The sequence below is a fragment of the Carcharodon carcharias genome, chromosome 11 (genome assembly GCF_017639515.1).
Source record: "Carcharodon carcharias isolate sCarCar2 chromosome 11, sCarCar2.pri, whole genome shotgun sequence".
Taxonomy (NCBI): Eukaryota; Metazoa; Chordata; class Chondrichthyes; order Lamniformes; family Lamnidae; genus Carcharodon; species Carcharodon carcharias.
In genome coordinates this window covers 48,163,827-48,178,281 of record NC_054477.1, presented here as the reverse complement: position 1 = coordinate 48,178,281, position 14,455 = coordinate 48,163,827, and the positions used below count along the sequence as shown (strand labels likewise).

Below are 14,455 nucleotides of genomic sequence, written 5' to 3'. Positions count from 1 at the left end.
AAAAATGCGAAGGCCGTTTGGGCTCTTTGCCTGCCCGCCAACCTTAACAATGGACGGACAGCCCTGTCAATTATCTTAATTGGGTTCTACATGGCCTTAACAGGCCTTTGACAGATCGGAATGACACGCAGTGATGTCGGGATGCATGCCCGACGTCATCGCATGTCATTTTATGCAGACCCCACACGCCAACGCGTAAAATGACCCATTTATGACCCAAAATGAAGAGAAAATTCTGCCCAAGCTGTCAAAGAAGATAGCCACATCACTTGAAACATTAAAGACCCATCTTTAGATCATTTCCATTTATAAGTTTTTCATTAGCATGACTACCATATTAACAGGTCACATCTGGTTCAGCTGGCAGTAACCACATAAATGTTGGCAAAATACGGATGTTAATCTGTGATACCAATATAACCAAAGCAGAAAAAGCACCTCTATTCAAGAAAGGAGGGAGACAGAAAGCAGGAAACTATAGGCCAGTTGCCCGCATCCGTCATTGGGAAAATGCTGGGAACCGTTATGAAGGACATAAAATCAAAATACAATCAAGCAAAGTCAACATGTTTGGCACATGTATTAGAGTTCTTTAAGAACGTAACAAGCAGGGTAAATAAAGGGGAACAGTACATGTAGTGTATTTGGATTTTCAAAGGACATTCGATAAGGTGCCACAAAAAAAGTTACAACACAAGATAAGAGTATGGTGTTGGGGCTAATATATTAGCATGGATGGAGGATTAGCTGACTAAAAGGAAACTGAGTCTGGATAAATAGGTCATTTTCAAGTTAGCAAACTATGACTAGTGCAATGCCTCATGGATCAGTGCTGGGGCCTCAACTGTTTGAAACTATGTTAATGACTTGAATGAAGGGCCAGACTGTATAGTAACCAAATTTGCTGATGATACAAAGATAAATAGTAAAGCAAGTTGTGAGGATGACACACAAAGAGTATGCAAAGGGAAAAAGATAGCATTATAACATGGCAGGTGATATGTGCTAGGCGGACCAAATCCACATGGAAATTTGGCCACACTATCTCAACGGTTTTTCAATTTGTACTTAATAAGGGAAGATTTGTGCACTGAATTCAGAAGTAATGAGTCCACCAACACCTTCAGTGATTTTAAAAATTAAGTTAGAACAACTATTAAAAAAGAAAGGAATTCAAACCCATACATAAGATTATAGTTACTTCATATTATAACAAATCCCAAAATTCCTAATTAACCTGACTCCCAACTACACACGTCCCTTTAAGAAACAGTCCAAAATAGATTTTAAATTTAAATAGGCAATCCCGCAAGGTTACCACATGCACCCATTCAACAGTGGATTTCCAAAAGCTTTTTAACACAACTTTAGTTACTGGACACAGCAGACCTCTGCAAAAGTGGCCAGAGGCTTTTCTCCAAGGCTGCTTTATCCAGTGTATCTTTCAATATGTTACACAGCCACCCCCACATAACCTTTCATCCTTCCTTACAAATGTTTCTCTCTCTTTAATGTGTAAAATTCCATTGTTGTACATGTCTGCGGAAATTGACTTTTCCCATAGTACAAAATTTTCATTTTGTCAATATGGCCTCTTTCCTTTTGGGGAAAATAGACATAATAACCTTGCCCTATTTACCTTGTCAGTTGTAAACATCCTACCAGCCCTTTACAAAATCAAACAACCCCTTCACTTATCTAAAAAATTTAATTCACACCTTATCTGTGGAACCCACATCCTCGCTTGTCCATCTCCATTTCAAAAGTCAGCTTCACACCTAACCCTTTTTGCTAATTTCAACCTTACAGTCCATCTGACTCCAATTCAATTAAATCAGTCACACACATGGAACCATCCACACTCAAATCAATAAACCTACAATAATATTATGAAAAATATAGTTTTGTGACAATAGGTTAAGTGAGTGAACAAAAATGTGGGGAAAAAGTGAGGTTTTCCATTTCACTGGGAAAAATAAGAAAGCAGAATATTATTTAAAGGGGAGAAACTGCAAAATGATGTGGTACAGAGGGATATGGGTGTCCTTGTACATAATTCATTAAAACAGTAAGCATGCAGGTATAGCAAGTAATAAGGAAAGCAAATGGAATGTGTCTGTTTATTGCAAGAGGAATGGAATATAAATGTAGGGAAGCCTTTTTCTTTTATTCCTTCATGAGATATGGGTGTCACTGGCTAAGCCAGCATTTATTGCCCATCCCTAACCACCCTTGAGAAAGTGGTGGTGAGCTGCCTTCTTGAACTGCTGCAGACCATGTGGTGTAGGTAGACCCACAAAACTGTTAAGGAGGGAGTTTCAGGATTTTGATCCAGCAGCAGCAAAGGAATGGCAATATATTTCAAGGATGGTGTGTGGCTTGAAGGAGTACTTGCAGGTGGTGGTGTGTCCTATGTCTGCTGCCCTTGTCTTTCTAGATGGTAGCGGTCATGGGTTTAGAAGGTTCTGACTAAGGCACATTGGTGAATTCCTGCAATGCACCTTGTGGATGGTACACACTGCTGTCACTGTGTGTCGGTGGTGGAGTGATTGAACGTTTGTGGATGAAGTGCCAATCAAACAGCTTACTTTGTCCTGGATGGTGTCAGGTTTCTTGAGTGTTGTCAGAGCTGCACTCAACCAGGCAAGTGGAGAGTGTTCCATCACACTCCTGACTTCTGCCTTGTAGATGATGGATAGGTTTTGGGGAGTCAGAAGGTGAGTTACTCGCCACAGGATTCCTAGCCTCTGACCTGTTCTTGTAGCCACAGCATTTAGATGGCTAGTCCAGTTCAGTTTCTGGTCAATGGTAACTCCCAGGATGTTGATAGTGGGGGATTCAATGATGGTAATGCCAGTGAATGGGTGATGGTTAGATTCCCTCTTGTTGGAGATGGTCATTGTCTGGCACTTGTGTGGCATGAATGTTATTTGCCACTTGTCAGCCCAAACCTGGATATTGTCCAGGTCTTGCTGCATTTGGACATGAATCTTCAGATACTGAAGTGGTCTGCGAATAGTGCTGAACATTGTGCAATCATCAATGAACATCCCCCCTTCTGACCTTATGTTGGAAGGAAGGTCATTGATGAAGCAGCTGAAGATGGTTAGGCCTAGGACACTACCCTGAGGAACTCCTGCAGTGATGTCCTGGAACTGAGATGATTGACCTCCAACAACCACAACCGTCCCCCTTTGTGCTAGGTATGACTCCAACCAGCAGAGAGTTCCCCCCCGCTGATTCCCATTGACTCCAGTTTTGCTAGGGCTCCTTGATGCCATACATGGTCAAGTGTTGCCTTGATGTCAAGGGCAGTCACTCTCATCTCACGAATACCCTTTGTAGTTACAATTGTTAGGAATTGGATAAACGCATTGTGGTTCATTTATTGAGACAAGGCACATGAGAACATATATACATGAATAGAAAGCCTGAAGACATCAGAGCTGTGCTGTGTTCTGCTCACAGACCATAGTGAAATTGAGACTCGATCACATGATACTTCCCCTCTAGTGATGGCATGCTGCTATCCCTTAAAGACATATTACAACATCCTCCTTTTCTTTTTAAAGATACTTTTTCCACTGCCAAAGAAGTATAACTATTTACAATACATGTTCATATTTATTGCTTGGAACTGATGAATCTGAGTGTCTAAAGCATAAAGGTAATCTGCCAGTATGCCCAGATCTTGTAATGGTAACTTTATCTGGAGGTTTCTTTAATTGCTCACAGTGATCTGTGGGGTTGTCATTCTTGGATGTTGTTTCTGGTTGCATTTGGGATCCTGTCCTCCATGCAGTAGGACTGTCCAGCGGTTGAGGAGCTAGAATGGATCTGATTTGAGCTCTGTTATGCCTCACCATTACATCTTTGTGCAGAATGATTTCATAGGACCTTGGTTCTGAACAAACCCTTGTAACTTCAGCTCGTTGCCACCTATCTTCTGTGGGATCCTGGATGGAAACTTGCTGTCCCAACTAAATTTGGCAATTCTGTACTTGTATTTTTATTGTGCTGTCATGAACAATTTAATCACAGAAAATGCCTCATCTTCAAGGACTTAGGACATTCTGGAAGAATTTGTGTTTTAAAAGATACTGACCATTAAAGGGTTAATGCAGAACTCTACTATTCCTGGAAAAAGCATCCTTTTTCAAGAAAGGGTAACTAAGTAGTTGAAAAAACTGTCAACCTCTTGACCTGGGTGAACTGTGTACAAAGGGGGGGGTCACCTGGGTTTTATAGCTGTGAAAAAAAGCATGTTTTAAAAGTGGATTTTGGCTTTGCTTTGAGAAGAGAAGGACCAACTGCTTGAGAAGGAAGACAGCAGCCTTTTGTAGTCCAGAGCTAGTCCCAGCCAGAAGTGAATATAAGCTCTTCCTGAGATGCTCTACCTGCTTGATGTCTGTCAACATTTGAGAATTAGGGATTTCACCATGTGAATCATTCGTTCAGCTAGAAGTAGAGTACCTATGAGTATTCCATGAGTCCGCCTGCAAAGCAGTGCCAGAGTCATTGGTTGTTTCACGGATCAGTGCTGAGAGACCAACTATATAACCCGGACGCCAATTCAAGAACTCTACCATCAATCCTTTGCCTTTGAACCATTGACTTTTAACCTTTGGCTGAATTCCTCCATTTCTATTTTTATTCCATTGTTTTTGTGTGGTGAGAGAGTCTTAGGGTATCTTGAAAAGGTAATAGTGTAATTTCATATTACATACCATATGCTGATACGCTTTGTCCTTCTGTTTGACTAAACTGGTTTTATAGTAAATTAATAAGTTTGTTGTTTATTGAAAGAAGCCTGATTAAAGTCTCTTTTATTCTAGGTACCAGTAGTGAAGGTGAACAATTGGCCACGTTCGTGAGCAAATTAAACTTTTAAACCAGTGTAACAACCTGTGGCGGAGTGGGGCTAGATCAACTGCGCACTCCTCCCATCCCGGTCGTAACAGTGCATGTTGGTCATTTTTTCCTTCAGTTTTAAAAATTGCTCTTTCTGGGTAGAATAGCTAAGAGTCGGTAAACTGGTATGCACTGGTCTGCCAAACATGAGCTCTGTCAATGATGGAACAATTGCACTTAACAATGTCACCAGATGTAACATTGCAATGTGTAGATCTTGCTTGTGGTCTGCCTACATTTGAGAATTCGGCATTTCACCATGCGAATCATTTGTTCAGCTAGGCCATTAGATCTAGGTTAATGGGGAGAAGTAGTATGATCAACTTCTCTCAATATCCTGAAATGGCTTTCCAATAAATTGCATACAGTTATCCGTAATTACCTCTCTAGGCACACTAAATAAACCAAAAATAGCACTTAGAGTGTGCATGACAGGTGTGCTTGACATATTGTGCAGTTGTCAAATAATGGGGTACTTGAAAAAGTAATTGACAATGAAGTCAGTGCCATGGACATGAGAAGTCAGATGCCATTTTGGATCAAAGATATAAAGGAAGTTCATTTGGAATGAATGATTCTTTGTGCTGACTTGGCATATGCTGTTAACATGCCTCGCACTTCTTGACAATGACTTCAATGTCATTCGTACCCAGCCAATAGACTGGGTCTCCTAGATAAAAGCAAAATACTGCAGATGCTAGAAATCTGAAACAAAAACAGGAAATGCTGGAAAAACTCAGCAAGTCTAACAGCATCTGTGGAGAGAAAAACAGAATTAACATTTCAAGTCTGTATGACTCCGAGTCATACGGACCTGAAAAGTTAACTCTGTTTTTCTCTCCACAGGTGCAATTAGACCTGCTAAGTTTTTTTCCAGCATTTTCTGTTTTTGTTTCAGACTGGGTCTCTTGCAAGACTTCTCGTCCAGTCTATGCCTGTGTGCGAGTGATGAAGTTGTTGAAAAATACCAGGTTGTAAAGACTCCGGTACGAAGACCTGCCTTTTAAACATTAATCCCCAGGAGATGCCAAGCTCATCCCAGTAAGTCCAAAATGGTCTCACGTGTTTGTTGACGTGCTGAATTGACTCAGGCTCTCCTTCAATGACAGTTTTCCACAGTTTCTATAATGCAGAATCTTTCGCCGTTTCTTCTTGTGGCTGCTGGCATTTGCTTTGTGCAAAATGTATCAGATCAGTTCACAGACTTGCATTTTCCTGCAAGCACAACATTGCAGCTCCCTTGAAACTGCCAGTTTTGTCGAAACAATCTGGATATTTCGATGTTGGATCATGAACTGAGGTGATAGCAGCAGTTTTTGATGTTGATCTGCCGTTTGACATCTTATGGATTCCATAGATGTCACTAATGTGAGGTCACGGCATGCCGGTAGACATACAATCACTGGGCCTTTAGTGACACCCTGGAGGATTGATTGTACTTGCACTCCAGGACTATGGATCCCGCACGTGGAATTAGTGAACCATTGTACGCTGAAAGTTGCAAATTAGCAAGTTTTGCCATGGCCTTCCATGTCTGTGAATACATGTCTTTTAGAATTTGCAGGGGTAATATGTTGGCATTTGCCCCTGTGTCAATCTTGGCCAATAATGAATAGCTACCAACTTCCTTGGGACAGATAATTTGAATCTTGGCAAACGCTTTGGATGGTGTGATAGTATCTATGTTTTCCACGAGATTGAGTGTGTGAAACCTGTGCTCACTGCTCCTTGTCTTGTTGTGCACATCATCATCATTTTCTGGTTTGTTAATCACCTCATGTATGTGTTTCTTACGGGATACAGGATGGCCATTCTTATTGCTTTAAGGTAATCATTGTGTATGGTCATTTGGATCTGTGCATGGCTCTGTAGCTACGTCAGCCTTTGTTCTAATGCACTGCTGCTGCAAATGGCCTTTTCTACCACATGCCTTGCAGAATTGATTAAAAGCTGGGCATTTCCTTGGCACATGCATAAGGCCACACTTTCCACATGTTTTGTTAGGTTTAGGTGTTATAGTAAGCATATCGACAATTGGGTTGTATTTAGGACCTGTAAGCTTCGTCGACTAGCAAGGATTACTTTGTACTTACATACATCCTTGAGTAGTTCTTTGATGCTATATGTTTTGGACTTGTCTGGCAGGTCTTTCTGGAACGCCTCCATGGGAATGGATGTGATCATTGACAGTTCTGTGTTTGAAAAATCAGTGTGAACCCTTTTCTCTGCATCTGCTGACAGTGGTCCGTGGACTTTGTCGGCTGTTGTCAAAATGGCATGAGCTCTAGCCAGCGAATATTGAATTTTAACCTGATTCTGAACCGGCCTTCCAATCTTCTAGGGATCTTTTAGCTCTTCTGCCATTAATCCTGATGTGTTCAGTCTGCGTGGATCTTCATTGCCAATTGCTAGGCAAATATCTATAGTTTGCTTTTCTGGTTCAGACACATCTGATTCAAGAAATCATAGCTCTGTATGCTTTTAAACATTTTGAATTCCAATAGTGAGTCAGCTGCATCCCAATTCAAATTGGGGAATTTTGTGGACATATTGACGATATTTCTTTGACCTTACTCCTTGTTTTTTTTTTTCAATTTATTGTTCAGCAATTCCCAAAGCTACCTGTTAGATTCACCACCGTCTCTGGCCCAATTTTTTAATGATGGCTTTGTTTGTTTTTGTTTGACCATTCCCCACTCGCTCTTGATCCGGCTCAAACCCTAGTCACTCAACTTTCCCAACTGAGCTAACCCGATGCTGGTCCTCTCAACGTGTTATCCAACTGTCAGAACTGACAGGCTTTACGCTGCAATCTCACCACGAGGGATCTGTCTGATTACCAGCTCTTTATTTGAGCACTATCCCAGATTATGGCTTAAAAGCTTTTCTGTGCAGTCACCACACTGCTGTTTCAGCACTTTCTGATGCTGCAGCTTCTTTGTGGCCGAGGGCCATCTCATGCCATGTAGCATGATCTGAGGCTGTTCACTATGTCGTACCTGTACTTAATCTTGCTGCCACGCTGTTTGACCATGTTGTGTTTTTATAATGATATAAAGGCACCAATTACTCATAAGGGATTCCATTAACATGTTATGCGTTCATCTATTGAGACTAGGCACATGAGAACATGTATACATGGATAGAAAGCTTGAAGACAACAGAGCTGTGTTGTGTTTTGCTCACAGGCCAAAGTGAAACTGAGACGATCAAATGACACACATCCCCTCTAGTGAAGGCATGCTGCAAACCCTTAAAGGCCTATTACAACAGGAGGAAGTTCAGAGAAAGTTCTTTAGGTCGATCCTTGGGGTAAAAGGGTTGTCTTATGAGGAAAGGTTGAGCAGGTTGGCTGTTATGATATGACAGATGATGATTGCCAGGCTGACCAAATCTCAAAGGGAAACTTCGGCAAGCTATTACAAGCTATTGCAATTTGTCTTTTTATTTCGAGAAGGTATGTGCATTGAAGTCAGAAGTAAAGATTCTACTACCAGATTTTAACTATTAAATTAATACATTTTTTAACAAAAGAAAAGAAAACTTAAACACCCAAGATTACAGTTACACAGTTACATTTAGTCTTAGAACATTTCCCAAAAGATTTCTACTTAGCTAGACCCTCAAATAAACACCCTGTTCCAGGCAACAGTCCAATTAGATTCTTAATTTATGAAACATTCAATAATATTACTACAAAGCACCCACTGTTGCTATAAGGGAGGTATTTCACAGGGCTTCCTTCTCCCTTGCACTCAACAATGGAAGTCCAAGACTAAAACAAAACCTTGTTTTCTGGAACAAGCAAGTACTTCTCTGGGGTGGCTAGAAGCTACTTTTCACAGGCCTGTCTTCACATAGCCTACCTTTCAAGATCTCACATGGCCACTCCCCTCTACTTCCTTCAATCTTCCCTTAACTATACTTTCTCCGGTTTTCTCTCAACCCATTGTTCTAAACTTTCTTTGGAAGTTACCTTTCCCAGAATATAAAAAATGTTCATATTGTCATTACAACCAGCACTTTTGGGAAAAATACACTTAATAACTTTGCCTTATTTATTTACAATTTTTGCCAGTTGTAAAACTTCCAGTTGTGCCTCTTTGAAATTCAACAGCTAACAATTCACTGCTCACTTATCTCCTAAGGCAAATTCCCATTCATCCTGTATTTACAGGGATCTCATCTTAGCTCATCCATCTCCATTTCAAAATGCCTGCTTTTACACCTTTGATGATTTAACCTTGCAGTCTGACTGCCTTCAGTTTAATTAAATTAGTCACACATACGCAGCACAGCCCCTGCAACCTCTACTTCACAGTATCCCACAGTAATATTAGGAAAATATTGTTGTTTTTTACATTGGCCTATACTCATTGGAGAAGAATGAGAGTTGATCTTCTTGAACCATATAAGATTCTGAGGGAGGCTTGACAGTGTAGATGCTGAAAAAGGTGTTTTCCCTCATGGGAGGGTTTATAACTGGAGGCACAGCTTCAAAATAAGGGGCCTCCCATTTAAATGGAGATGAGGAGGAATTTCTCTTGTCAGAGGGTCATTAATCTTTGGAATTCACCACCCCAGAGAGGAGTGGAGGCTGGATCATTGAATGTATTCAAGGCTGAGTTAGACAGACTTTTAATCTACAAGGAAGTCAAAGATTATGTGGAGCAGGGAGGGAAGTGGATCTAAAGCTCTTATTGAATGGCAGAGCAGGCTCGGGGGACCAAATAGTTGATTCCTCTTATTGCTTATGTTATTATGAAATGCATTTAAGTATTTTGAGAATTGCGGTTGTGTCGTGACTCCCTTACTCATTATGGTGCCTTTGGTATTTGTTTTTATCTCCCCACCAAATATGGAAGCTGGAAGAGTTTATGGAAATATAATCCGATTTATAATTTCCAAATGTTTAAATTTGCATTTCCCAGGGGCCTACTTGCTTGTGTTTTTTGCATTGAGAGATTCTGTGTCAATGGCCATGAATGCGCCCCTACTAAATCAAAAGGACGTTAATTAGTAAATTATACATTTTATGACATTATATGGAGGCTACCTTTAGTGAAGTTGTTACCCTTAGCTCCCTTAAATAGAATTGGTTAAAAATACACATTGTGTGGAATCAAAATGGCAAATATCAAAAAAAATGTCCAGGATAATGCCCTGTGATAGTTTTCTTGATTACTTTTGAAGAAAAAGCCCTGTCAAATCTAATTTTTAAAATTATAGAATGGTTACAATATAGGAGGGGGCCATTCAGCCCATCGAATCCATGTCAGCTCTCTGCAAAAGCAGTTTAACTTGTTCCACTCCCACACACTTTCCCTGTAGCTGTACAATTTTTCTTTCCCTTTGGGTACTCCCCTAATTCCCTTTTGAAAGCCATTATTGAATCTGCCTTCACCATCCTCTCAGGGAGTGCATTCCAAATGTAACCACTCACTGCAGAAACAAAGATTTTCCTCATGTCACCTTTGATTCATTTGCTAATCACTTTCGATCTGTGTTCTCTGGTCCTCAACCCTTCTGCCAATGGAAACAGTTTCTCTCTATCCATTCTGTCTAGACCCCCCATGATTTTGAACACCTTTGTCAAATCTTCTCTGAGCTTTCTCTTCTCTAAGAAGAACAACCCCAGCTTTTCCATGTATCCATGTAGCTCAAGTTCCTCATCCCTGGAAGGATTCTCATAAATCTTCCTGTAACCTTTCTAAAGTTTTTATTTCCATCCTAAAGTATGGTGTCCAGAATTGGACACAATACTCCATTTGAGACCGAACCAGTGTTTTATAAAGGTTCAACATAACTTTCCTACTTTTGCACTCTTTACCTCTGTTTATAAAACCCATGATTTCATTTGCCTTTTTAACCATTTTCTCAACCTGCCCTTCCACCTTCAACAATTTGTGCACATATATCCCCAGGTCTCTTTGTTCATGCATCCTTTTTAGAATTATGCTCTTTAGTTTATATTGCCTCTCCTCATTCTTGCTACCAAAATTTATCACCTCATGCTTCTCTACATTAAATATCACTGCCACGAATCTGACCATTTCACCAGCCTGCCTATGTCTTCTTGAAGTCCATTGCTATCTCCTCACAATTCCCACTATGTCCTGATTTTGTGTCATGTGCAAATTTTGAAATTGTTCCCTACACACCCAGATTTAAGTTATTAAAATATATAAAAAATAGCAGTGATGCTAGTACCAAACCCCAGGGAATCCCACTGTGTACCTTCCTCCAGTCCAAAACACAACCATCCAGCACTACTCTTTATTTTCTGTTACTCAGCCAACATCATATCCATCATGCCACTGTTCCATTGTTTCCATGACTCTCAACTTCGCTGGTAAGCCATTATGTAGCACTTTATCAAATGCCTTTTGGAAGTCCATGTACACCACACCAACTGTATCACCCTCATCAACCTGCTCTGTTACCTCATCAAATATATTCCTGATTTTTATTTTATAATAGTGTGCTTAATGGTCAATTGTCTTAAATTGGATACAAAAAAATAATGTTTTGAAAGTAATGAACAATATAAGGGTCTTGTGAGTCAAGGCCAGTAACAAAATGTCTAATCTCTGATGCTGCAAAGATGGTAAGGCCAGTCACCATGAGATGAGCTTTAAAACATTTTTTAACTTTCAAATATTTCTAAATTTAAAAATGGAAAATGTTCAGTACTTTGAATGATAAGTCACTGTAGAGCTTAAAATGGAATATTCTCAAATAAAGAAGAACTATAAGGTCGTTTGTTTCTTGTACTTCATGTGTGAAAAATTACAGTCTTGAAATAGTAAAGGTTTTATGCAGGCTTCCCAGTCTCTACCCTATACAAATCTCAACTCATACTTCACAGCCTATTTTATATCCTGTACAAAGTGCAGTGTCACAATTACTTCACTCCTTGCTGATCTTCACATGGCTCTCAGACCCACAGAGCATTGAAATCAAAATTCTTAACCACATTTACAAATCCCTTCAGCATGTGCTACCTTATTTCTATAAGTTCTTCCAGTTCTGTGTACTAACTTATACCCTATACTTTTCTAAATTTGGACCTTTGCTTACATGTCCCCATTCCACTTCCAGTTTAAAGCCTGCAGCCCTGCACTCTGAAATTCTTTTTAAAACCCTCTGTAACTTTTCTAACATTGAAGGACTTGTCAAAACCTAATTCATCTATGCCATTGGACAGCTCCCCTAACCTATTTTTCCCACTTGCGGCACATTATCCAGTAACCTTTTTCTGAAGCAGCTTAGAAATGTTCACATTGTTAAAGGTGCCATATAAGTATAGTTTCTTGTAGCAGATTTTGTTTCACTGTAAATTATTTAGAAAGAACTAAGATGCTCCATCCAGTGGAGATTTACTCAGAGGTCACTTCAGTGACCTAAGAAGAAAATTGAAGTTTTGAATAGAACAGCCACTTAAACTATTTGCATATTAAATCTTAATTTAATTTTTTGTAATTCTCCTTCTTCTCGGAATAGTAAAATATTTCCAAACTTTGTATTTTTTTAACAGGATGAAGTGTCCTCTGCCAGGAGCCAACAAACGGTTTCTCATCAATACTCTTAAGAATACCATACCATCTCAAAGGCAAACGTATGACCATAGACAAAGGGAAGAGGTTAAGGATTCAGATCTAAAAGAGAAGGAGCAAAGGAAAAAGGAAAAGATACACAAAGACAGCTTCCAACCCTATAAACAAGGATCAAAAAGTAGGATGAAAGCTAACAGGTCTCCTTCTCCACGGGAAAATGACTCAGAGAGAAGTACTAAAAAGTACAAGAGCACAAAAGATTACTGAAAATCTTTTTGCATCAACAGGGCACCTAAGATGATTAGACTAGTAAAACAAGCTCAAGTTAGAACAGAAAATAAGTTCTTGCTTTAAAGAATTTCAGGCATTGACCTAAAACAGGAACAACTGACAAATATCTTCTTCATGGGCAGTTTTCTAGCACACCAGCCAGATTAATCAGATAACATTTCATGCAAACATTACACTTGTTCTACATAATTGTGTCCATAATATACATTGTCACATGAAGAACTGTTAAGTGAATGCAGTATTTGCAAGTACAAAGCAAAGTGTTCAGTTGATCTTATGTTATCAATAGTGGGAAATAGAAGCAGGAAATGTAAAAATGAATGCAGGGGTATTCTGTATATAAAAAATTCTTAACATTCTACAAAAATGGTGCAGTGGTTATTTAAAATACAGATAATTATTTTTGTGGTAACATTATGGAGTTTGTGTATATACTTTGCAATTTTTTTTGTTGTTTTAAGTGACTTTAAATAGAAGAAACTTTCTTAATGTTCATCTTGACCAGGTTTTGTGATTATATGCTTACCAGCCCACAATTTGCATCCCACTCATCTTAATGGACAGGAAAATTGTGAGCTGGTTAGTACAGAAGTGGAAAATCCTAGCCATTGACTACTTTTCAATTACTGATAATGGTTTATACTTTGCTACAAAACTCTGTATGAACATAACTTTTGCCAGATTGGTAAGGTTCAGCGTATAGGTTCTGTTTACATTAAAACTTCATTACATATTTACCAATAAATCATTATTTCATTATGTAGAGTAATGTATCTTTTCATATTGAAACCTATAGTCTTCAGATTGTTGCAAATCCCCATATAGATTTTGCCGCTGCAGTTGTAAGAACATAAAAAGATTTTATCAGGACAAGCAATATACAACAGTTGGTATAAACAAAAACACTTAGCAAAAATGCTTTTGTGTTCATGTAACAATCAAGAATTTGTGTCTTGGGAAAATTAACTGGCAAAATTTTTATCAGAGCATTAATGGATTGTCACATTGGGGTCTGTTAGTGTTACCTAGGATTAATGTTGTCATTCATATGTGGAGAGTCAATGGAACAGACCTACTTTTAAATTTAAGAATGTGGAGGAGGAGGATCCAGTTGTTGTGGTCCATGTAGAAACTAGCAACATAGACAGAACTTAGAATGAGGGTCTGGGTAGGGAGTTTGAAGAGCTAGGTTCTAAATTAATAAGTAGGAACACAAAGGGAATTATCCCTGATTACTACTTGAGCCCCATGCAAATTAGTATACAGTTAAGCAGATCAGTTGGTTAAATACATGGTTCAAAGGGAGGGGTTACAGGTCATGGGGCACTGGCACACCTACTGGGGAAAGAGGGAATTGTTCCTTTGGGATTTAAAGCAGTTAGAATCTGTGTTCTGGAGAATCGAATAACTAGGGCAATAGGTAGGGCTTTAGTCTAAAAAAAATTGTTGGGAGGGTGGAAAGGAGTCAGGAGAAGGGAATTTTTTTTAAAAATCAGAAGAGAAAAGTCAAGGCAAATAGAGCAGTGTAGCAATTTGCGTAAGTATAACCAGAGCATGGTAAGAAGGAACAGAGTTTAGTAGTAATAGTGCACCAGCAAATAAGTTCCAAGCAGGAAATAATGGTGAAAAGTTAAAATTAAAGACTCTTTATCTGAATTCATGTAAAATGAGATAGATGAAATAGTGGCACAAATAGA

At 39.2% G+C, this 14,455-nt stretch overlaps 1 protein-coding gene across 1 annotated transcript in view; it reads left to right on the top strand.

Annotated features, from left to right (window-relative positions):
• Window positions 1-13,517, top strand: part of si:ch211-140b10.6 (protein POLR1D-like) — a 30,444-nt gene extending 16,927 nt beyond the window's left edge. Inside the window, exon 3 of the mRNA XM_041199775.1 lies at window positions 12,449-13,517. Coding sequence (XP_041055709.1) covers window positions 12,449-12,734 — 286 coding nt within the window. The 3' untranslated portion in view covers window positions 12,735-13,517. The remainder of the gene's footprint in view (window positions 1-12,448) is intronic.
• Window positions 13,518-14,455: the final 938 nt, after the last annotated feature.